This window comes from Salvelinus fontinalis, chromosome 29 (genome assembly GCF_029448725.1).
Source record: "Salvelinus fontinalis isolate EN_2023a chromosome 29, ASM2944872v1, whole genome shotgun sequence".
NCBI classification, from domain to species: Eukaryota; Metazoa; Chordata; class Actinopteri; order Salmoniformes; family Salmonidae; genus Salvelinus; species Salvelinus fontinalis.
In genome coordinates this window covers 18,110,042-18,134,161 of record NC_074693.1, presented here as the reverse complement: position 1 = coordinate 18,134,161, position 24,120 = coordinate 18,110,042, and the positions used below count along the sequence as shown (strand labels likewise).

The following is a 24,120-nucleotide window of genomic DNA, read 5'->3' as shown; positions in this document are numbered from 1 at the left end:
ACAGCTATTGTTTCAATTCAACCCAGGGTTCAACTCAAAATAAACCATACACATAGGTCTAGGGTTTCAAGCTTTGGTTGATTTCAAATGTCATCTTCAAGTTAGTAATGAATATGTTGGATTCATGTCTCTATTTCAACCAAAAAGTTAATAGGACTAAATTAAATCAAACTTTAATTGCATTTTAAATAGTTTAATTTGATTTAGTCCTATTCTTTAATGTTTTAGTTGAGTTGGAGATGTGAATCCAACATATCAATTATTAATTGGTAGACAAGTCAGTGGCACAAAATATACATCTTCAAATGTTTATTTGGTTGCGTTGACAACCAAACCTAATTCAATATCACTTTTGCAATACAGTAAAAAGCCTATTAACAAATCATGCTGGATTTTCCAAATTAACCAAAAAACTCAAGTTAAATAATAGGATTAAACCAGTGACAGATTAAACTATCCAAGCAGTAAATCCATCTCTTTTAAATGTTGATATTTGGTTGAGTTGTCAAACGAACACAATGCGATATGACTTTTGTAATACTGTAAATAGCCTAAAGCTAAGGCTCTTACAAACTAATGTAAAAAAAAATATTCAACCTTAAAATGAGTAGCACATCCATGGCCACACTGAGGTTACTATAACTATCAACGTCTTACGTAATCACAGAGAGCCTTAATGTTCCAGATGGCATGCGAAGGTCGCAGGTCTGTAGAGATCTTCATAATATTAAACATCTGTGCAGAATCTCAACCAGCATTGATCACTTGCACTATTAATGTAATCTCAACCAACCGTTATCCAGGTCATTTGGTTATTTAAATAAACATCTGACATTGTATTCCCATTTGAACGTTGTGCTTTTAAATCCTTGAAGTGCAGTGATAATATATTTAGATGAGAACTAAATCAGACAGTTTTTCCATTGTGATTTGGTTGTGATTTTAGATGGTTGAAAGCAGTGATAACCCATTGGGAATTCAACAAACTTCTGGCTGTCTGGAGTGGGTTAATAAAAGGTTGAAGTCTCCTTGATCTCAACCAAAAATGACCCCCATTTCCACGTTGACATGACATGGTGTGCCCAGTGGGATGTCTACTGAATGTTAGTGGGAGTACAATAGAGTAGTAACTGAGTGTTGAACTTTATGTACAGCTGTTTAGTTTCTCATTTCATTGTGTTTTGCTCAACTGTTTATTAGAGATTAGGAGAATTGAAAACAATGGTAATGTCAGTCTATTTTGACAGACCCAAGTTGAGCCCTTCAGGTCTTGGGTATAAAGTGTAGACATTGATGTTTGACAGCTCTAATGATTAAAAGAGTATGGCAACACTGAAAAGGATACTGTGCAAAAAAAAATGATTTCACTTTAACAATACTGCAAGACAAACATTTGCACACAGGGTTAGGGGCAATACCAGCTTGCCTTCCCTCTGCTTTCACATCCAACATGAGTTTTCCATGGTTAAACAAAATATGTGCAAAAAAACAAACTATGGCTGTTCTTGTACAGATGTAGGATCTTAATTTGAGAACCATGCAATGCAGAAAATGTTTTACTTGTATTTGAGGTTCAAAATGGCTTCTGAAGTTTAATTCCCACTTTGAAATTTTAGATATGATTTCCTCTTACGAAAAATATATCATGCCTTACAAAACTGTCCATTAATTATAATTGACATAATTCACATTTCCTGTTGCAGCAAACTGGCTCAAATGAAGATCCTACATTTGTACAGAACTTTAACACATTTTACCCCCTGCTAGAACCAGCAAGGAAACATGCATTCTGTGCTTTTTTTCTAACTAGGTCAACTCAAATTCCAGCCATACAAAACTTTTAGGGTAACCATTCCCTAATTTTTACCTACACATAATATATTTCGTTTCACAATTGAGCTGACTGTTCCAGTCATTTTCCAGTGCATATATAGTGCTAAACTTTCATTCGAATTTTAAAACTCTAATACAGATGTATATTGACATACATTTAGTACACAAAAAAACATCAAAGTGGTGCAGAGCTTTTTTTCCTAAAAGGAATGTAGAAACATGCCACATGTTGCTCCCTGATCAGAAATGATCTCTCAGCAAAACTCGTGTATGACAGGGCTCGCGGAGGAATACAATTTCTTCTTGACCAGCCGGTATTGGGGTCGTAGTTTCAACAACTTGTCGGTAACGAATATGTGCTTGAGAGGAGGCCAACCGTCTTTGTCCAGCTTGAACACTACGGACAGCTCGAAGGTAGGAGTGACGGTCGGGTCGGGCGATATAGTACCCAGCGTCTGCAGCTGGAGGCCCTGTTTTGTCTCCAAATAGACCTGTATGAAGGCCCCGCGGAGCCCACACGGTTCTCCAACTGAGGAACGCACCACGTCCCGGGCAACCTTTGCGGTCAGCGGGCGGGGAAGCAGCAGCACTCGGCAGCGCAGATTCGATTCCTTCGCTTCAGAGAGACAACTCTCGATCTGCCTGATCATGTCCTGCTGGAGTATTCTCTCCTCACAGTCAAGAGTCATTTCAGAGTCCAGACCTGAAAAAGAGTCTGTTAATATCAATATATTGCTGATGAACCATGAGTTGAAGTTGTACCGCCTATATACTTTTGTATTACAGACATTTGATAAGACCTATACTATTCCACTTAGGCCTACTATTCAAAAAGCGTTGCAATAATACATTTCAAACCATCTTAAATTGTCTTATTTTGATGATTAGTCTTATGATACTACACTCAGTAACATGTCCCGTGTGGCGCAGTTGGTAAAACATAGCGCTTGCAACGCCAGAGTGTGTTCGATTTCAACAGGGGACAAGTACGAAAAATGTATGCACTCACTAGGCTACTGTAAATCGCTCGGGATTAGAGCGTCTGCTAAATTACTAAAATGTAGCATTGTAACAGACTATTCTTATCTATTGTGCAACATTTCTTTTACATTGATCGTCAAAATAAAGCAATGTATTAGCAACTTTAAACAAGACAGAGCTCTGTTTAATTCATGAACTTTCAAGAACAGACCATCAACTGACAGTCATGAGCAGTCGGCTACACAGTAGACTATATGGCTGCATCAGCTACATTAATATCTACCACCCGCTTGAAATGGTCAAAACCTGAGTCCTAGGCTAAAGTTGACAAAAGGCCTATAAAGTCACCAGAATTAACTGACAGTTATAATAAGCCATTACTTATAACAGTACATATATCCGATTAAATACAAACTTAGATTTTAGAACAGAGCCTTACTTGAGGAGTTCCTTTCCTTGATGAATTCGCAACTTTCAAGGCTGCCCCGACGCGTATCTTTTTTGTCGCTCGATGTGATTTGATAGAGAAACTTTCGCTCGACTACGCTATCCTCTTCAGACATAATGAGCATTCCGTGTCCGAGAACCAAAGCCGGGGTATAGACCATTGTGATTTTTTCTCTATCTCCAGTACTCCACTTAGTGATACAGGTTTTCGGTCTATTCCCTCCATGTAGAAGTCAGTTGATTCAAGTCGCTGGAGCGCTCACGGTGTTTAAATAGTAATCCTTGGTTGCTTCAGCTGCTCACGTGTGGGACTGCCTCCTTGGTTACCATAGCAGCGCGACGGTGAGCAACTGCTGAAAGGGGTTGAATCAGCCTCACGCCACATGCCTAGACATTGCACTGACTGGCCGCTCAGTACTGACAACATCACCCGTTTTATCCAGTATTCTGTGCCATTTATGTTATTAGAAAGGTTTATTGTTAGGTTATCAATAAAATAAAAGTATCCAACGCTCATACACTAAACGACCAAAAGTATGTGGACACCTGCTCATCGAACATCTCATTCTAAAATCATTGCCATTAATATGGAATTGGTCCCCCCTTTGCTGCTATAACAACCCCCACTCTTCTGGGAAGGCAGTCCACTAGATTTTGGAACATTGCTGCAGGGACTTGCTTCCATTCAGCCACAAGAGCATTAGTGAGGTCAGGCACTGATGTTGGGCGATTAGGCCTGGCTCGCAGTTGGCGTTCCAATCCATCCCAAAGGTGTCCGATGGGGTTGAGGTCAGGGCTCTTTGCAGGTCAGTCAAGTTCTTCCACATCGATCTCGACAAACCATTTCTGTATGGACCTCGCTTTGTGCACAGGGGCATTGTCATGCTGAAACAGGAAAGGGCCTTTCCCAAACTGTTGCCACAAATATATATATATATATATTTTTTTTTAATTATGATAATTTTTTCCCTATTGTATTATTGACTGTATGCTTTGTTTATTCCATGTGTTGTTTGTGTCGCACTGCTTTGCTTCATCTTGACCAGGTCGCAGTTGTAAATGAGCCTAGCCTACCTGGTTAAATAAAGGTGAAAAAAAGAAAGAAAGTTGGAAGCACAGAATTGTCTAGTATGTCATTGTATGCGGTAGTGTTACGATTTCCCTTCACTGGAACTAAGGGGCCTAGCCCGAACCATGAAAAACAGCCCCAGACCATTATTCCTCCTCCACCAAACTTTACAGTTGACACTATGCACCCGGGCAGGTAGCGTTCTCCTGGCATCCACCAAACCCAGATTTGTCCGACTGACTGCCAGATGGTGAAGCGTGATTCATCACTCCAGAGAACGTGTTTCCACTGCTCCAGAGTCTAATGGCGGTGAGCTTTACACCACTCCAGCCTACGCTTGGCACTGCGCAATGTGATCTTAGGCTTGTGTGCGGCTGCTCGGCCATGGAAACCCATTTCATGAAGCTCCTGATGAACAGTTCTTGTGCTGACGTTGCTTTCAGAGGCAGTTTAGAACTTGGTAGTGGGACTACCATTTTGTGGCTGAACCGTTGTTGCGCCTAGATGTTTCCACTACACAATAACAGTACTTACAGTTGACCAGGGCAGCTCTAGCAGGGCAGAATTTTTTTGAACTGACTTGTTTTGTAAGGTGGCATCCTATGATGGTGCCAAGTTGAAAGTCACAGCCCTTCAGTAAGGCCATTCTACTGCCAATGTTTGTCTATGGAGATTGCATGGCTGTGTGCTCAATTTTATACACATGACAGCAATTGGTGTGGCTGAAGTCGCCGAATCCATTAATTTGAAGGGATGTCCACATACTTTTGTATGTATAGTGTATTTATAAAAAATGGTTTTATACTGTTCTAAGCATAAATGTAATTGATGACAGAATTATGGATACCCAGGCCTAATGTAGGCCTAAAAAGATAGGCTTAGGTTCAATATCCCCCATAACATGATTTATTGTATATTGGAGGTGGTTGGCTTAATTCCCTTTTGATGAATCCCTTTCTAAATATGTCACCTGAGGGTTCCCGGAATACACTGGAATACACTCACTGCTCTGTTCCCTCTACCTGTGCCTGCCGGTCTAGACAAGGCCAGCCAGCCACGAGCCTTACCTGGGCTGAGTCACAGGTGAATCACATCACATGGCCTGACACTCACTGATCAGGCAGGAAGGGAATTTCCAATGAATCTTGGATCCTCCCTTCCCCTTCCCCCCTCCCCCCTCTCCCTCTCTCCCTTGGATCTTTCAACACCCACACCACATTGTTTCAGACATGGTGAAATTAATGAGTATCTGTGTAACGGATGTGAAATGGCTAGCTAGTTAGCGGGTACGCGCTAGTAGCATTTCAATCAGTTACGTCACTTGCTCTGAAACCTACAAGTAGGGTTGCACCTTGCTCTGCAAGGGCCGTGGCTTTTGTGGAGCGATGGGTAACGATGCTTCGTGGGCAACCGTTGTTGATGTGTGCAGAGGTTCCCTGGTTTGCTCCCGTGTCGGGGCGAGGGGACCGTTTAAAGTTATACTGTTACATTGATGCTGTTGACCCGGATCACTGGTTGCTGCGGAAAAGGAGGAGGTTGAAAGGGGGGTGAGTGTAACGGATGTGAAATGGCTAGCTAGTTAGCGGGTACGCGCTAGTAGCATTTCAATCAGTTACGTCACTTGCTCTGAGACTTTAAGTAGTGTTGCCCCTTGCTCTGCAAGGGCCGCGGCTTTTGTGGAGCGATGGGTAACGCTGCTTCGTGGGTGTCAGTTGTTGATGTGTGCAGAGGGTCCCTGGTTCGCGCCCGTGTCGGGGCGAGGGGACGACGTAAAGTTATACTGTTACATCTGGAAGAGTAAATGTTTTCTAAGCACGCCACTCTTTCACACACAGGCCTTGTAGTGTGTATTAGAAATGAGAATACAAGTCTCACACTATCTATAAACCTATGTGCTATTTTTAGGCTCAGGTGTTGCTGGACCTGTCGAGAATTTATGGCTGGACCTGTGTCCCAGGACGGAGTCTGACTGTAACAGCATTCAGTTGAGTCACAGAAAAGGAAATTGACCCTTTTGGGACACCAGCTGTACACCACCAGCCTATCATCTTCAGCCCTGCCCAGATCATTATGATGTCTAAACAGTAAATAGGAAGTTCACCGTTTTTCTATGGAAGTGAATGGAAACTACAGAATGTGTTGGTCTGTAGAGTTTACCACTGTGTCTGGCTGGGCTGATGCAGACATCCTCTCTGCTTGCATTTCCCATGTTTTTTGTGTGTGTAAGTGTGTGTGTCCATGTGTGTGTGTTTGCTCACAGATATCATCAGCTTCCTCATCAGATTGAGAACAGGTGTTCCAAGGTTCTCAACTGATTTACCTAATTCAGGAAACGATTGACCTAATTCAGGAAATGAATCAAATGCTACTGTAAAATATACACTCTTAGAAAAAATTTGCTATCTACTGTAAAACCAAAAAGGAAGAACCCTTTTTGGTTCCAGGTAGAAGCATTTTGAATTTCATGTAGAAGCCTTCCCACAGAGAGTTCTACATGAAACCCAAAAAGGTTCCAACTGGAAACAAAAAGGGTTCTCCTATGGGGACAGCCGAAGAACTCTTTTGGAACCCTTTTTTCTGTGTATCACTGATGTGCCCTATTTCTGTAAAAATGTCCTCCAAGCACATTCATTGAAGTGGAGACACTGTCAGCCCAGAACACGCCAGACCAGTCCCAGTCTGTCACCTGCTTGCTAGCTCCTGTATGGTCAATCAGCAGGTCATTTGTTGCTGTCTAGGAAAATCTACAACCTTGAATCCATACACCTACTGTATAGTTTCAACTTTTCTAAACAGTATCCAAGTTAGCAGTGTGTTTATGTCATTCACTCAATCAAATGGATGTGGTATCTGATGCAATCACAAAGAGGTGTTTCTAAAGGAATCCTCCGGATCCTGTGTGTGTGTGTGTGCGTGCGTGCGTGCGTACGCTGTAGATAGATAACATGACTGGTAACTTGTGACTCAGGCTCTGTTCTCCTCTGAATGATCAGCCCAGGCTCAGCTCTCAGCTCACTCCCTAGCCCCGGGCCAGGCATGCAGATATGGGATCTTTCTCTGACTCTCAAATTCAAGTTGCTTTATTGGCATGAAAAACATTGCGTTGTACATTGCAAAAGCAACAATGTATACATTATACATTGTAATAAAATAATGAATAATAAGAATATAAAATGGTAGTAAATAAATTACATATAAATAAAAAATAATAACAACAATAAAATGGTAACAGTCAATAGTAGAAATATAATAAAGATAAAAGTTTAAACACATAAAATGAAACTATAACTAACTGTCATTCTCACCATTACATCAGTAATACTACTACCACCGTCATTAAACTGCTATCATTACCATCACCCCTACTTCCGTACCACTACTATTTGGAATAATTAGGCTGTTACTATTCAGTGTCCCTCAGGCTCTCTCTTCTCTCCCCTTCTCTCTCTCCTCTCTGCCCCATGGTTCAAGCATGCACATTCTGTCTGTGCAAACAATGTAAATCCATCAAAGCGTTATTTTTTATTCAACCTTTATTTAACTAGGCAAGTCAGTTAAGAACAAATTCTTATTTACAATGACGGCCTACCCCGGCCAAACCCGGACGACGCTGTGCCAAATGTGCGCTGCCCTATGGGACTCCCAATCACGGCCGGATGTGATACAGCCTGGATTCGAACCGGGGACTGTAGTGACACCTCTTGCAATGAGATGCAGCGCCTTAGACCGCCACGTCACTCGGGAGCCCATACATACAGTACGGACAGATGAATTACAGAACTGAGTGTAGAACAACATGCACACAATGAGAGGAATGAGCAGTGTTGTTGTTGTAACTTGACCCTGAATTCTGTTTGTTTGTATACATACAGAAACACAACACTTACAGTATGTGGCCAAACGTTACAGCCAACACAGGATTGTGTTACACCATTAACAATGTTCTGTTATTCCCGGGTCTCCCGGGTGGCGCAGTCGTCAGAGTGCTAGCTGCGCCACCAGAGTCTCTGGGTTCGCGCCCAGGCTGTGCAGGGTTCGCGCTCTGTCGCAGCCGGCCGCAACCGGGAGGTCCGTGGGGCGACGCACAATTGGCATAGCGTCGTCCGGGTTAGGGAGGGTTTGGCCGGTAGGGATATCCTTGTCTCAGTATGTAAAATGTAATAAAATGTATGCACTCTACTGTAAGTCGCTCTGGATAAGAGCGTCTGCTAAATGACTAAAATGTAAAATGATTCCTCTGTTTGTATGCAATCTGACCCTCGTACAGAGCATTCGGAAGTATTCAGACCCCTTGACTTTTTCCACATTTTGTGACGTTACAGCCTTATTCTAAAATTTATAAAATAAATGTTTTACCTCATCAATGTACACACAATACCCCACATTGACAAAGCGAAAACATAAAAAACATAAATACATAAGTATTGAGACCCTTTGCTATGAGCTCTAAATTGATCTCAGGTGCATCCTGTTTCCATTGATCATCCTTGAGATGTTTCTACAACTTGATTGGAGTCCACCTGTGGTAAACTCAACTCAATTGACTGGACATGATTTGGAAAGGCACACACCTGTCTATATAAGGTCCCACAGTTGACAGTGCATGTCAGAGCAAGAAACAGGCCTTGAGGTTGAAGGAATTGTCTGTAGAGCTCCGAAACAGGATTGTGTTGAGGCATCAAAACATTTCTGCAGCATCGAAGGTCCCCAATAACACAGTGGCCTCCATCATTCTTAAATGGAATAAGTTTGGAACCACCACGACTCTTCTCTCTGGTCTGATGAAGCCAGACGGAAGCCACTCCTCAGTAAAAGGCACATGACAGCCTGTATGGAGTTTTCCAAAAGGCACCTAAAGACACTCAGACCATGAGAAACAAGATTCTCTGGTCTGATGAAACCAAGATTGAACTCTTTGGCCTGAATGTAACGTCTGGAGGAAACCTGGCACCATCCCTACTGTGAAGCCTGGTGGTGGCAGTATCATGCTGTGGGCATGTTTTTCAGTGGCAGGGACTGGGAGACTAGTCAGGATCGAGGGAAAGATGAACAGAGCAAAGTACAGAGAGATCCTTGATGAAAACCTGCTCCAGAGCACTCAGGACCTCAGACTGGGGAGAAGGTTCACGACCCTAAGCACACAGCCAAGACAACGTAGGAGTGGCTTCGGGACAAGTTTCTGAATGTCCTTGAGTGGTCCAGCCAGAGCCCGGGCTTGAACTCAATCGAACATCTCTGGAGAGACCTGAAAATAGCTGTGCAACAACGCTCCCCATCCAACCTGACAGAGCTTGAGAGGATCTGCAGAGAAGAATGGGAGAAGCTCCCCAGATACAGGTGTGACAAGCTTGTAGCGTCATACCCAAGAAGACTTGAGGCTGTAATCGCTGCCAAAGGTGCTTCAATAAAGTGCTTAGTAAAAGAGTCTGAATACTTATGTAAATGTTATATTTATTTTGATACATTTTATAAATTTGCCCAAAAAATCTACAAAACCTGTTTATGCTTTGTCATTATGGGGTATTGTGTGTAGATTGAGGAAGAAAAACAATTTAATCAATTTTAGAATAAGACTAACGTAACAGAATGTGGAAAAAGTCAAGGGGTCTGAATACTTTCCAAATGCACTGTATGTTAAGCAATGAGTGGCAGGGTAAAGGGGAAGGCAATGCCTTGTTGCTCTACTTTGAGATGGCTTTGAGTGCTTCCTACCTTGCAGCCTGGTTTAGTGCTGCTGCTGTTGTGCATAAGTGCAAGTTATTTAGTTTATCTCTCTAGACCTGTCTCATGGAGAAAGGTCTTCCGAATTCTCAACCGGTTCCCTGAGCGTACGTGGCATGTCATGACTGATCATGATCGTAGGCATCCTGCTCATTGGCTTAGCTCGGCGCCAGTCGTCTATGATGGGCAGGGCATAGAATGGGTGTTCCACCTCAGGCTGAGGGATGAAAGGGGGAACATAGAACTCTTCTTTCTCCTGCTGATCCAGGTTCTTCAGAATGGAGTTGGACAGGTAGTGAGGGTCATCCTCATGTTCATCTACAGGAAGTAGAAATTATATAGGGTTCATAGGTCGTACTATTGGGCACATAGGAGGACATTATTTTTTATACAGAGAGAGAGAGAGAGAGAGCGAGAGAAAGGCAGGTAACTTGTAAACAGCATGATATCTAACCGTTGAGGAGGATGAGTCGGTAGCGGTTCCTGCACTCCAGTGAGCGGTCCAGTATGTCCTGTAGAGTCCTGTAGAACAGCAGCACCTGCTCTCTCCTGTCCTTCTCCCCAAACCCTGCACTGCTCTCCTGAGACATCTTATACAGGGTCAGCAGAGGGGTGGCATACTCCACAACACAGTGATGGGCCTACAGACACACACACACAAGAGATACTGTGATTAGGCGTTTCAGTGTAAAAAATCTGCAAATGGGTTTATAGATTGTCCACACATTTGTCCACTATGGTGCAAGTGTTGGGCTTTTCCATGTTTGTTTTAGTCTTTTCCAGTGCTTCATAAGCACTCACTGTTGATTCACAATTTGACCACATAGTGGCGCCAGTGTGATGCATTTCACTTTGAGATAGTGTTTGAGAAGGTGACTGTAAATGAATCCCGCCTACCTGTCTGTCCTTGTCCAATACGGTGTAGACACTGTGCTTGTAGACACGCCCCCGGACACCTGCCCTGTCGATCTCTGTGTCAGGGAGGTTGTCATGGAAATGGATGTTGGTGTCCTCGTCCTCCAGCGTGTGAGTAATGTTTGCGTTGAGAGGGAGGAGAATGAGGAGCTTTCTGGAACCCCTGGTCTCAAACGGACCTGCATTATGTGAAGCACGGAACGCTGTGATAGAACCCTCCAACCCTACCAGAGAAACACACACACGCACAATGGGATACATGTACATTTAACAGGAACACAACGTTGACATGACAGCTTTTTCATTTATGAAATAAACGCACTACATGAATTAATGCTACTTACGAGGCAGAACCAGGTTGAGGTAGCCCAGGTGGAAAGACCAAGCCAGGCCATGAGCCACGTTCATCTTTCTCGTCTCACAGATCTCTGACACCTCCACCTCAGACGGACCCTGAACAGGGGAGAGAGAAACAACAACCGGAAAAGGAACCGAATTACTCACAGGCCAAGAGATAGACATGCAGGAAATCTGGGATAAAAAGATAGGAATTAAAGAAAACTAGTTTTCTTCCCTAAATGATTTTCAGAAGAAATTAACCACAACAAAATTAAACCTGCCTGGTGTATTTCAAAACAAGTCCATGCCACTTCTGCTGACTGGAGGGCAATAGAGGTTCCTCTTTCGGGTTTCAATGTACAGAAACCACAACAGTGATGTGCAAATAAAAAAACACAACTATGAGCTAACATGAACCACACTAACACACAGTCAACATTTTACAGCAGCATGTAAGCTACAGTCTCGTATAGCATCATTCACCTTCATTGGCTTTACGAAGGTAAACTGTGTTAGTGGCATAAAGGAAAGGGTTTGGAGAACTAGACTGCTGATTAAAACTCAACCTGGAGACACATAGGGTCTTGTGTTGGCTCATACTGTGTTTGAGAGTTCCAGATCAGGAGCTTGTTATCTCACCAGTACTCCCAGGGTTTTGAGCAGAGGGTAGAGGACACAGGCCAGGATAACCATGCTCCACTGGTCCCTCCAGGGCTGGGTCTTGGTCAAGATAAACAGCAGCACTGCCAACCCCACACCCAGGAGGGTACATACACCCACACAGGCTGTCACCATTTGACCCAGCCTCCGACCACGGTACCTGGGCAGAGAGGGAGGGAGGGCAGGTAACATGTAAATATCCATGTAAATAACATGTAAATATCCATGTAAATCAATTTATTTGCCTACCATGTTTTGTGAGTATGAGTATGAAAGTTAATAAGTTCCCTCACCTGGTAGTTGCATGATGAAGACATTCCTCTGAGAGAAGAAACACTCCGTGCAGCAAGGGCCCCACAGTCAGGATGAGTATCGCTGCGGAAACGTGTCTGAAGAAGCCCTCAGGCTCCCAAACCAAGATAGCCGCCGTCACCACAGAAGCCAATCCTATCGCACCGGCTTTGGGTAAACTCCCACGAGGCTGAGGGACCAGACACTCCTCCCCTCCCAATTGCTGCATCTGAGGAACAGACGTAACGAGACCATGACTTAGTATGATACAACACTACAATAATCCTCAGTAAACTCCTCTTCCTTTTGTCATTTTCACAACTTCCCCGGAATAACCTTCTATGAAGAAGTATTTCCAGGGTTCGGGTTAGATTTCATCCTCTTCATCAGTGGCATTGTGTGTATGAGATCTCATAATACGTCACATTAAAACATCCTGGTACGGAAAGTCGGAGAACTAAGAACAGCCATCTGAGAACAACTAAGATCCCAAATATGTGTGTGTGTGTGTGTCTGTGTGTGTGTGTGTCTGTGTGTGTGTGTGTGGTTTATAGGAGTAGATTCACTTCCTATCTTCACACACCTGCTGGCACTGTTTCAAAGGCAATGCTGGTTTACCAGAAATGGAAACTGGCTAGTACAGTATGGTTCAAAGACTGATTATCTTTTAATCCTGAACTCAACTATAGGGGAACAATTACGTGACATCATTTGCAAGTGTGAATCTGATTATCATGAATAAAATAATATGGCTAATCTCTTTAAGAGAAACCCTCTGATTAAAAAATATATATAATATATGGTAGAACAAGAGAGGATCACCTTCGGTTTAGAAATAAGAATTATAGTCCAGTATAATAGGGAAACTATTAAATGGTGCCCTGATGTTACCCATGCACTACAGAGTAATGGAAACATACCGGGATTCATACATCATCTCCTTGACTACATTCTCATACCACACAACGGGAGACTATCAGTGATACATTCATACATACACAATAAATACTTTTTTCCATGAGGGAATTATTATCCTGTACCCAGATCTAGAGACTATTACTTCATTTGAAGGTTCAGTTCAAATTCAAGGAAACAATTTAAAAAGTTTGCTGCTGACATTGCTAATCCGCTGAGGTTTACCTTTCTCCTGTTTTGAGTGGTCCCAGTTCCAGAACACAGAACAACAGAGACAATCCAAGAATTAAAGAGTTCACTGGAGATTATAACTCAGAGCCAGCGTCTCTGCGTCGTCCACGTTCTTTCTTACTGTTCTTTCTCTCCTTCCATGCCTTTGTGTTATACAAACTTGGGTAATACTTTCATTTTCAGTTTGACAGAGGTGGCAGTGAGGCAATATATCCCACACAATGAGCGATAAAGATGAATAGAGAGCGATAGAGAGTGATCGAGAAAGATAAAGAGATAGAGAGAGGAAGATAAAGAGATAGAGAGAGGAAGATAAAGAGATAGAGAGAGGAAGATAAAGAGATACAAATATGAAGAGAGTGATAGAGAAAGAGAGTATGTCACGACTCCCACCGAAGGTGGCTCCTCTTCCTGTTCGGGCGGTGCTCGGCGGTCGTCGTCACCGGTCTACTAGCTGTCACCGATCCCTTTTTCCCTTTTCTGTTGTTTTTGTCTTATTGGTTACACCTGTTTCTTGTTTAGGTTTTAGTTGGGCTATTTAAGCCGGTATGACCGCCTGCTCTTTGTGCGGGCTTATTCTTCCTCTGTTCATGTTCATGTTTGTGGTTGTGCGATTTCCTTTGTTTTTTCCTCCGGACTGGTTGGGTCCTGGTTTTGGGCCGGTCTTGTTATTTGCGCCTGGTGTTTTGGCGTGACCATTTTCCCTGCGCCGGAATAAAGCAGTGTTCTTTACCCTCTGCTTCCTGTGCCTGACTCCGCACCCACTACGTGTAGATTGCATGACAGAGTAAGACACATTTTTATTTAACCTTTATTTAACTAGGAAATTCTTAGTTACAATGACGGCCTACCCCGTCCAAACCCTAACGACGCTGGGACAATTGTGCGCCGCCCTGTAGGACTCCCAATCACAGCCGGTGGTGATACAGCCTGGAATCAAACCAGGGTCTGTAGTGATGCCCCTAGCACTAAGATGCAGTGCCTTGGACCACTGCACCACTCTGGAACCCAAAATGTGAGTGGTAGAGAAAGATGAAGAGATAGAGAGTGGTAGAGAAAGATGAAGAGATAGAGAGTGGTAGAGAAAGCGCTAGAGAGAGGAAGGGAGATTTAAAGAATGTGCAAACAAACATAATACATTCCACAGAGGCGTCACTGAAATGTAATAGGTAACAGAAGCGGAACAGGGAGTGGTGGAAGAGGCATGTACTGTAATAGATAACAGTAGTGGAACAGGGAGTGATGGAAGAGGCATGTAATAGGACAGGAGAGGTGGAAGAGGCATGTACTGTAATAGATAACAGTAGTAGAACAGGGAGTGGTGGAAGAAGCATGTACTGTAATAGATAACAGTAATGGAACAGGGAGTGGTGGAAGAGGCATGTATTGTGATAGATAACAGTAATGGAACAGGGAGTGGTGGAAGAGGCATGTACTGTAATAGGACAGGAGTGGTGGAATTGATATGTACTGTAATAGATAACAGTAGTGGAACAGGGAGTGGTGGAAGAGGCATGTACTGTAATAGGACAGGAGTGGTGGAAGAGGCATGTACTGTAATAGATAACAGTAATGGAACAGGGAGTGGTGGAAGAAGCATGTACTGTGATAGATAACAGTAGTGGAACAGGGAGTGGTGGAAGAGGCATGTACTGTAATAGATAACAGTAGTGGAACAGGGAGTGGTGAAAGAGGCATGTACTGTAATAGATAACAGTAGTGGAACAGGAAGTGGTGGAAGAAGCATGTACTGTGATAGATAACTGTAGTGGAACAGGGAGTGGTGGAAGAGTGATGGGTGTAACAGATAAATCTAGTGGAACAGGGAGTGGTGGAAGAGGCATGTACTGTAATAGATAACTGTAGTGGAACAGGGAGTGGTGGAAGAGTTATGGGTGTAATAGATAACTGTAGTGGAACAGGGAGTGGTGGAAGAGGCATGTACTGTAATAGATAACTGTAGTGGAACAGGGAGTGGTGGAAGAGGCATGTACTGTAATATATAACTGTAGTGGAACAGGGAGTGGTGGAAGAGTTATGGGTGTAATAGATAACTGTAGTGGAACAGGGAGTGGTGGAAGAGGCATGTAATGTAATAGATAACTGTAGTGGAACAGGGAGTGGTGGAAGAGTTATGGGTGTAATAGATAACTGTAGTGGAACAGGGAGTGGTGGAAGAGTTATGGGTGTAATAGATAACTGTAGTGGAACAGGGAGTGGTGGAAGAGTTATGGGTGTAATAGATAACTGTAGTGGAACAGGGAGTGGTGGAAGAGTTATGGGTGTAAGTGTAGGAGATGTTTTTATAACCAGACTTCTACAGCTGCTACATTTCTGATGAATCATACAGTATGTGTTCTTGTGATAACCTGTTGGGGAGGTGATGTAACAAGTTTGTCAACCCACCTCTCTCAAGTCCACTCAAACCTTATTACAGTGTTATTACACAGCACAGCACATCACAGTACAGCACTACAAGTCACGGTCCCTATCCAGGTGTGGAATCCTGGACTAGGTAACCTAAAGATATTACAGAAAATGACAGGAAAAATTTCAATTCATAAATAAAATTAAAATGTATCCCCTGGATGCCACATCATTCCTGCAAATATTTGTGGAAGAGCCAGGAAGAGTGTTTTCAATAGAGCTAGAGTCTGCTTGATCCAGCTGCAGTTATTGTGTGTGATCTACTGATGGGGCGTTCTCCACCAGACGGTAATTAGAGAACATACACTGAAAACAATATGAACACCTGCTCTTTCCATGACATGGACTGACCAGGTGATTTCAGGTGAAAGCTATGATCCCTTATTGATGTCACTTGTTAAATCCACTTTAATCAGCGTGGATGAAGGTAAGGAGGCATGTTAAAGAAGGATGTTTAAGCCTTGAGACAATTGAGACGTGGATTGTGTATGTGCCATTCAGAGGGTGAATGGGTATGACAAAAGACTGAAGTGCCTTTCAACGGGTATGGTAGTAGGTGCCAGGCGCACCGGTTTGGGTCAAGAACTGCAACGTGGCTGAGTTTTTCAGGCTCAACAGTTTCCTGTGTATATTAAGAATAGTCCACCAGCCAAAGGACATTGTGTGTGTGTGTGTGTGTGTGCGTGTGTGTGCGTGCGCACTTCTGTATGTGTTTGTGAACAACGGAGGAAATAAACAGAAGTATGCCAAAGGTTCATGCATATTTTATTCAAGAGTAAAAAAAGTGGTTTGTCCCATGGGGCATGCGTACAGTGTGTGTGATGAGACAGAGAGCCATGGCACAAACTATATGGCACAAGGTCTCCAGTAAGTTCACCTCGTAAAATAAAGCACAATGAGACCAAACAAAGATCAGAAAAATGCGAGAGCAACCAGCAGAGAGCTTAAGAATAATGTTAATTATAAATAGAATAATAATATTAAATAACAAGAATATCATTTAAGAATTATGATTAGAGAGTACACTTTTCCTTTAAAATTTGAGAGACAACTTTTGTAACTGTGTCTGCTTTTACAGATTAGTTTGCCATGCAATCATGCTTTGGCTGCCTGAATGGAAGTCTGTCTCTTTATAGTATGGTCATTAATTCACGCTATTGCAGGTTTAAAAGCAACTCCTGTACATCAACAGAGAAGAGAGGAGAGATAGAGTCACAATGCATTTCACCTCATAGAAGCTTCCAGTCTGTACAGCATCAAAATAAAACAATAAATTAATTCATAATACAGTAATGGAAAACATTTAAAAAAGAATAACAAAATCACCCCAAACAATGTATAAAAATCATAAATAAATGTTTTGCAAAATAAATATTATCCCTTAGTTAATTTTGAAGCAAGAAAAAATAAACTTACCATACTGAAACATGGCACAAATCGAATTTCACATTATTATTATCAAATAACTTAACTGCATGCATTGATGCGTTTATAAATGCTTTTCAAATAAATAACCTTCTGTTGACTTCTGTTAGCCACTGCTCACACAGCCAAAAACACTTCATTTCATTTTCAAGGTAGAACACAACAGCATATACACTATAGGAACTTCCTCCAGTGCAGCCAGCTCAGGTTATAGGCTACTGGACAGCACATTAAGAGGACACCGTAGAAATGGAACGCATGGAATGGACTTCACTCATTGCTGATTCTGATTGCATGCCAGCAAAACAGCCAATCTATCATAGTTATTTCTACATTTCAATCTCTGATACAGGTATCCATTCTATGCTTTCTATTTCTATGATTGACTTGGCAGCAATAGAACATACAACGTGTAGCTAGTCCCAGCAAGTGGAATAAGTAAAAGTGGTAAAAAGATGCCCTTAAAAGTGAAATATGATCAGTTTTGGCAGCAATGGAACATAAGAGTGGAATAGACAGACGTTGCCACTAAAACTGATCTAAGGTCAGTTTAATCTATCTGACTGACTTTAGAGGCAGCGCCTGCCTGGGGTGTAGTGAGTGTACTGTGAACTCTGTGTGAATGAACAGTGGGCCACACACTTTAGTCCTGACTAACTGACCAGTGGAGCATATTGGCTTATAAAATAAGATCGAGAGAGAACACTCAGGTAATAAGACTGTATTTTTAACCTTCTGACAACATTGTCTTTTCCTTGAAGTAAATAAATAATATGTTTCATTTGAATGTTCTGTTATTATCATATAGTACTAGTAGCAAAACATGTTCGATAGCACAACCTTGTATGTTGCATATGAAAATGCTATTCAAATTTCACCCCCACAGACACACATACACTCACACAATCGCAAATGCAGACACGAGCACACACAAATAAACTCCCATGGACGTCACGACAACCATCCAGTCCATCTCTCTATCTATCTAGCTATCTTATAAAATAAAGTGAATGAAGTAAACCACCAACCGGGCTGACCACACAACTTCCTGTTTTAAAATGAGAAGAGGAAACTGAAAATCCAGGACAGGAAGTCCCTCTACCGCATGCCACCTCAGCCCTCGTTGACCTCTCAGCCCATGCCTCCCCTCCCCAACCCCCCCACTCTCCCTCTGCCCCCAACACAACAGAAAGGTAACATCTGTCACCAAGTCACCCCTACTACACAATGAGAACAGAACAGTAGCTCTTTGTTTTGCATTGGAGTGTTCCAGAACGTTCAGTAGAGTGTTCCAGAACGTCCAGTAGAGTGTTCCAGAACGTTCGCTAGTGTTCCAGAACGTCCAGTAGAGTGTTCCAGAACGTCCAGTAGAGTGTTCCAGAACGTCCAGTAGAGTGTTCCAGAACGTCCAGTAGAGTGTTCTAGAACGTCCAGAAGAGTGTTCCAGAACGTTCACTAGAGTGTTCCAGAACGTCCAGTAGAGTGTTCCAGAACGTCCAGTAGAGTGTTCCAGAACGTCCAGTAGAGTGTTCCAGAACGTCCAGTAGAGTGTTCCGTAGTGTGGTGTGGTCAGGTCAGGGGCCTGCAGTAGTGTGTGTGACCAGGTCAGATCAGGTAATGATGGAACCTGCAGTACAGTTTGTCCAGTAGGACACCTCAACCATCCATGGCAAAGTCTTGCCACACTGGTGGAGAGGTGGGCTGGGCAGCAACAGGACGGGGTAGGGGGAGGAGGAGGATGGTGTGTGTACCATCCCTGTATAAGGGTATATGTTGACTTGTGTGTCCTGTATGTTTTGTGTTTATGTGTATGTATAAGTATGTGTGTGTACTTTATGTTTAAATCAAGTGTATTTGTGAGTATGTGTAAGTCAAATGTGTGTATGTTGGTGTATGTACTTCATATCTATGTGCGTGTTTCAGAGCGTGTATGAAATAGTGTTTAAGTGTGTGTGTGTGTGTGTGTGTGTGTGTGTGTGTGTGTGTGTGTGTGTGTGTGTGTGTGTGTGTGTGTGTGTGTGTGTGTGTGTGTGTGTGTGTGTGTGTGTGTGTGTGCATCATCCCTGTATATTGCTGTTGTTGTCGGTGCCGTTGGGCTCCCCCATGTTCATGCGGCCCATGGATACACCAACACTGTTGACGGCGTCACGGCGGGGGGGCATGCGCTCGTTGATCCGGTCCAGACCCTTGGCCTCCGCAAAGCTATTGATCTTATGTTGAGGAGAGAAGCCTCGGATTGCTGGGGAGACAGATCCCAACACAATTACACACAGATGTAATACACACACAATGTAGTTACAATGCAGTTGCTACATACTAAGAAGTTAGGGTTCTTTGGGAAGGGGGGCTTTGTATTTATTAAGGATCCCCGTTAGTCCTGCCAAGGCAGCAGCTACTCTTCCTGGGGTTTATTAGGGATCCCCGTTAGTCCTGCCAAGGCAGCAGCTACTCTTCCTGGGGTTTATTATGGATCCCCATTAGTCCTGCCAAGGCAGCAGCTACTCTTCCTGGTGTTTATTAGGGATCCCCATTAGTCCTGCCAAAGCAGCAGCTACTCTTCCTGGGGTTTATTTAGGATCCCCGTTAGTCCTGCCAAGGCAGCAGCTACTCTTGCTGGGGTTTATTAGGGATCCCCGTTAGTCCTGCCAAGGCAGCAGCTACTCTTCCTGGGGTTTATTATGGATCCCCGTTAGTCCTGCCAAGGCAGCAGCTACTCTTCCTGGGGTTTATTAAGGATCCCCATTAGTTCTGCCAAGGCAGCAGCTACTCTTCCTGTTGTCCAAACATATTAAAGCACTTACATTACATACAAAACAAAAGATAAAACAGTACATCATATAACATTATTACACCACTACATATCTACAATACAAAACGTATAATACCACCATACAACAATATCACAATGCATGTGTATGCATGTTTTGTACCGTTGTGTGTGTCTCTTCACAGTCCCCGTTGTTCCATAATATGTATTTTTACCTGCTTTTTAAAATCCGATTCTACTGCTTGCATCAGTTACCTTATGTGGAATAGAGTTCCATGTAGTCATGGCTCTATGTAGTACTATGCACCTCCCATAGTCTGTTCTGGACATGGGGACCGTGAAGAGACCTCTGGTGGCATGTCTTGTGAGGTATGCATGGGTGCCCAAGCTGTGTGCAAGTATTTTAAACAGCAGCTCGGTACATTCAGCTTGTCAACACCTCTTTCAAAAAGTAGCGATGAAGTCAATCTCTCTTCCACTTTGAGCCACGAGAGATTGAAATGCATGCCATTAATGTTAGCTCTCCGTGTACTTTTGAGGGCCAGCCGTGCTGCCCTGTTCTGAGCAAACTGCAATTTTTCTAAGTCCCTCTTTGTGGCACCTGACCACATGACTGAACAGTAGCCCAGGTGTGACAAAACTAGAGCCTGTAGGGCTTGTAGGCCTTGTTTATAGTGCTGTTAAGAAGGTAGAGCAGCGCATTATTATGGACAGACTTCTCCCCATCTTAGATACTGTTGTATCAATATGTTTTGACCATGACAGTTTACAATCCAGGGTTACTCCAAGCAGTTTAGTCACCTCAACTTGCTCAATTTCCACTTTATTTCTTACGAGTATTAGTTGAAGTTTAGGTTTTAGTGAATGATTTGTCCCAAATACAATGCTTTTAGTTTTGTAAATATTTAGGACTAACTGATTCCTTGCCACCCATTCTGAAACTAATTGCAGCACTTTGTTAAGTGTTGCATTCATTTCAGTTGCTGTAGTAGCTGATGTATATAGTGTTGAGTATTCCGCATACATAAAGACACAGGCTTTTCTCAAAGCCAGTGGCATGTCGTTAGTAAATATCGAGTAAGGGGCCTGAACAGCTACACTGGGCAATTCCTGATTCTACCTGGATTATGTTTATTATTAAAGAACACCCTCTGTGTTCTGTTAGGGCCAGCATCCTGGAATCACCTCTTCATTGTTGACGCTGAGACTGGTGTTTTGTGGGTACTATTTAATGAAGCTGCCAGTTGAGGACTTGTGAGGCGTCTGGTTCTCAAACTAGACACTCTAATGTACTTGTCCTCTTAGTTATTTGTGCACCGTGGCCTCCCACTCCTCTTTCTATTCTGGTTAGAGACAGTTTGCACTGTTCTGTGAAGGGAGTAGTACACAGCGTTGTACTAGTTATTCCGTTTCTTGGCAATTTCTCGCATGGAATAGCCTTCATTTCTCAGAACAATAATAGACTGACAAGTTTCAGAAGAAAGTTATTTGTTTCTGGCCATTTTGAGCCTGTAATCGAACCCACAAATGCTGATACTCAATTAGTCTAAAGAAGGACAGTTGTATTGCTTCTTTAATCAGCACAACCATTTTCAGCTGTGCTAACATAATTGCAAAAGGGTTTTCTAATGATCAATTAGCCTTTTAAAATGATAAACCATTGGAACACAGGAGTGATGGTTGCTGATAATGGGCTTCTGTAAGCCTATGTAGATATTCCAATAAAAATCAGCCGTTTCCAGCTAATAGTCATTTACAACATTAACAATTTCTTCACTGTATTTCTGATGAATTTGATGTTATTTTAATGAACAAAAAATGTGCTTTTCTTTCAAAAACAAGGAACATTTCTAAGTGACCCCAAACATTTTGAACGGTAGTTTATATATATGCATACACATACACATATACATATATACACATACACACTTTTTTTGTATATACATTCCTTTATTATTCCCCAAACCCTACCACCCCTCCCCCAATTGGAGTAACTAATAAACAATAAAACTTAGGCTTCTGTCACGCCCTGACCTTAGAGAGCCTTTTTATTTCTCTATTTGGTTAGGTCAGCGTGTGATTTGGGTGGGCATTCTAGTTTGTCTGTTTCTTTGTTGGCCGGGTATGGTTCCCATCAGAGGCAGCTGTCTATCGTTGTCTCTGATTGGGAATCATACTTAGGCAGCCTTTTCCCACCTGTGTTTGTGGGTAATTATTTATTTTCTGTGAGTGTTTGTGTGCGCCACGGTTGCGTCACGTTCGGTTTCTGTTTACCAGTTTTTTTGTGAAGGTTTCACTTCTATTAAAGATGTGGAATTACATGCACGCTGCGCCTTGGCTCATTTATGACAGGGAATTTGAAGACAACGATCGTGACAAAATTACCCACCACAAAAGACCAAGCAGCGTGCCCCAACTTGGAGGACGAGCTGGACCGGGGAGGAGATTATGGCAGGGGACAAGACCCGGTCACGGAAGCAGGCGGAGGCAGCGAAGTTAGGTCAACAACGGAAGCCCAGGAGGCAGCTCCTAAAAAATGTTTTGGGGGGGGGGGGGGGCACACGAGGAGATTGGCGGAGTCAGGGTTCAGACCTGAGCCAACTCCCTGTGCTTACCGTGGCGAACATGTGACCGGTCAGGCACCGTGTTATGCGGTGATGCGCACTGTGTCTCCAGTGAGCATTCACAGGCCGGTGTGCTCTGTGCCAGCGCCCCGCATTTGCCGGGCGAAAGTAAGCATCCAGCCAGGACGGGTTGTGCCAGCTCTACACTCGAGACCTCCCATGCGCCTCCACGGCCCAGTGTATCCGGTGCCTGCTCCACGCACCAGGCTTCCAGTGCATCTCCCCAGTCCGGTGAGACTGGTTCCGGCTCCACGTACGAAGCCTCCAGTGATGATCCATGGCACGAAGCCTCCAGTGATGATCCATGGCCCGGAGCCTGTAGTGATGATCCATGTCACGAAGCCTCCAGTGATGATCCATGGCCCGGAGCCTGTAGTGGTGATCCATGGCACGAAGCCGCCAGTGATAATCCATGGCCCGGAGCCTCCAGAGATAATCCATGGCACGGAACCTCCAGCGACGGTCCCCTGTCCGGAGCCTCCAGCGACGGTCCCCAGTCCGGAGCCTGCAGCGTCGGTCCCCAGTCCGGAGCCTGCAGCGAGGGTTCCCAGTCCGGAGCCTGCAGCGAGGGTTCCCAGTCCGGTGCCTCCAGCGAGGGTCCCCAGTCCGGAGCCTCCAGCGACGGTCCCCAGCCTGGAGCCTCCAGCGACGGTCCCCAGTCCGGAGCCTCCAGCGACGGTCCCCAGTCCGGAGTCTCCAGCGACGGTACCCAGTGCGGAGTCTCCAGCGACGGTCCCCAGTCCGGAGTCTCCAGCGACGGTCCGCAGTCCGGAGTCTCCAACGACGGTCTGCAGTCCGGAGTCTCCGGCGACGATCCACGGTCCGGTTCCATGGACACAGGATTCATGGACTTGGGAAGAAATAGTGGACGGTAAGGGACCTTGGGTTCAAGCTGGAGAGTATCACCGCCCTCGTGAAGAGCTGGAGGCAGCTAGAGCCGAGAGGCGGTGGTAGGAGGAGGCAGCACGGAAGCGAGGCTGGAAGCCTGAGAGTCAGCCCCAAAAATGTCTTGGGTGGGGGCTAAGAGGGAATGTGGCGAAGTCAGGTAGGAGACCTGCGCCAACTCCCCGTACTTACCGTGGAGAGCGAGAGTACGGGCAGACACCGTGTTATGCGGAAGAGCGCACAGTGTCTCCTGTACGTGTGCTTAGCCCGGTGCGGTACATTCCAGCTTCACGTATCGGCCGGGCTAGAGCAGGGCATTGAGCCAGGTGCCATGAAGCCGGCTCAACGTATCTGGCCTCCAGTACGTCTCCTCGGGCCGGCATACATGGCACCAGCCTTACGCATGGTGTCCCCGGTTCGCCAACACAGCCCAGTGCGGGTTATTCCACCTTCCCGCACTGGTCGGGCTACGGGGAGCATTCAACCAGGTAAGGTTGGGCAGGCTCGGTGCTCAAGGGAGCCAGTACGCCTGCACGGTCCGGTATATCCGGCGCCACCTCCCCGCCCCAGCAAGGTACCACCAGTGCCAA

The 24,120-nt window shown here is 44.2% G+C and overlaps 3 protein-coding genes across 7 annotated transcripts in view; all 3 read right to left on the bottom strand.

Moving 5' to 3' along the window:
- Positions 1 to 941: 941 nt before the first annotated feature.
- On the bottom strand, positions 942 to 3,577 carry LOC129827537 (DNA damage-inducible transcript 4-like protein). The gene is made up of 2 exons (XM_055888468.1): positions 3,254 to 3,577; positions 942 to 2,536 (listed from the first exon to the last, which is right to left on the bottom strand). The coding sequence occupies exons 1-2, from the start codon at positions 3,420 to 3,422 to the stop codon at positions 2,088 to 2,090; spliced, it is 618 nt and encodes a 205-aa protein (XP_055744443.1). The 5' UTR covers positions 3,423 to 3,577; the 3' UTR covers positions 942 to 2,087.
- Positions 3,578 to 7,394: 3,817 nt separating this feature from the next.
- On the bottom strand, positions 7,395 to 13,982 carry LOC129827535 (stimulator of interferon genes protein-like). The gene is made up of 7 exons (XM_055888463.1): positions 13,397 to 13,982; positions 12,259 to 12,485; positions 11,945 to 12,125; positions 11,311 to 11,419; positions 10,949 to 11,190; positions 10,506 to 10,692; positions 7,395 to 10,369 (listed from the first exon to the last, which is right to left on the bottom strand). Exons 2-7 carry the CDS (start codon positions 12,483 to 12,485, stop codon positions 10,116 to 10,118), a joined length of 1,200 nt encoding a protein of 399 aa, XP_055744438.1. The 5' UTR covers positions 13,397 to 13,982; the 3' UTR covers positions 7,395 to 10,115.
- Positions 13,983 to 16,577: 2,595 nt separating this feature from the next.
- Positions 16,578 to 24,120, bottom strand: part of LOC129827534 (protein phosphatase 3 catalytic subunit alpha-like) — a 68,812-nt gene continuing 61,269 nt past the window's right edge. For all 5 annotated transcript variants that reach the window (XM_055888458.1, XM_055888460.1, XM_055888459.1 and 2 more), the window contains one exon: positions 16,578 to 19,493. In XM_055888458.1, coding sequence (XP_055744433.1) covers positions 19,312 to 19,493 — 182 coding nt within the window. In that variant the 3' untranslated portion in view covers positions 16,578 to 19,311. The remainder of the gene's footprint in view (positions 19,494 to 24,120) is intronic.

Coding starts and splice junctions, on each gene's coding strand:
- LOC129827537 (XM_055888468.1), bottom strand. CDS start 3,422: ATGGTCTATACCCCGGCTTTGGTTCTCGGACACGGAATGCTCATTATG. Junction 2,537..3,253: donor CAAGGAAAGGAACTCCTCAA/GTAAGGCTCTGT, acceptor ACTCTTTTTCAG/GTCTGGACTCTGAAATGACT.
- LOC129827535 (XM_055888463.1), bottom strand. CDS start 12,485: ATGCAGCAATTGGGAGGGGAGGAGTGTCTGGTCCCTCAGCCTCGTGGG. Junction 10,693..10,948: donor TATTGGACAAGGACAGACAG/GTAGGCGGGATT, acceptor GTGTGTCTGTAG/GCCCATCACTGTGTTGTGGA. Junction 10,370..10,505: donor CCGACTCATCCTCCTCAACG/GTTAGATATCAT, acceptor TACTTCCTGTAG/ATGAACATGAGGATGACCCT.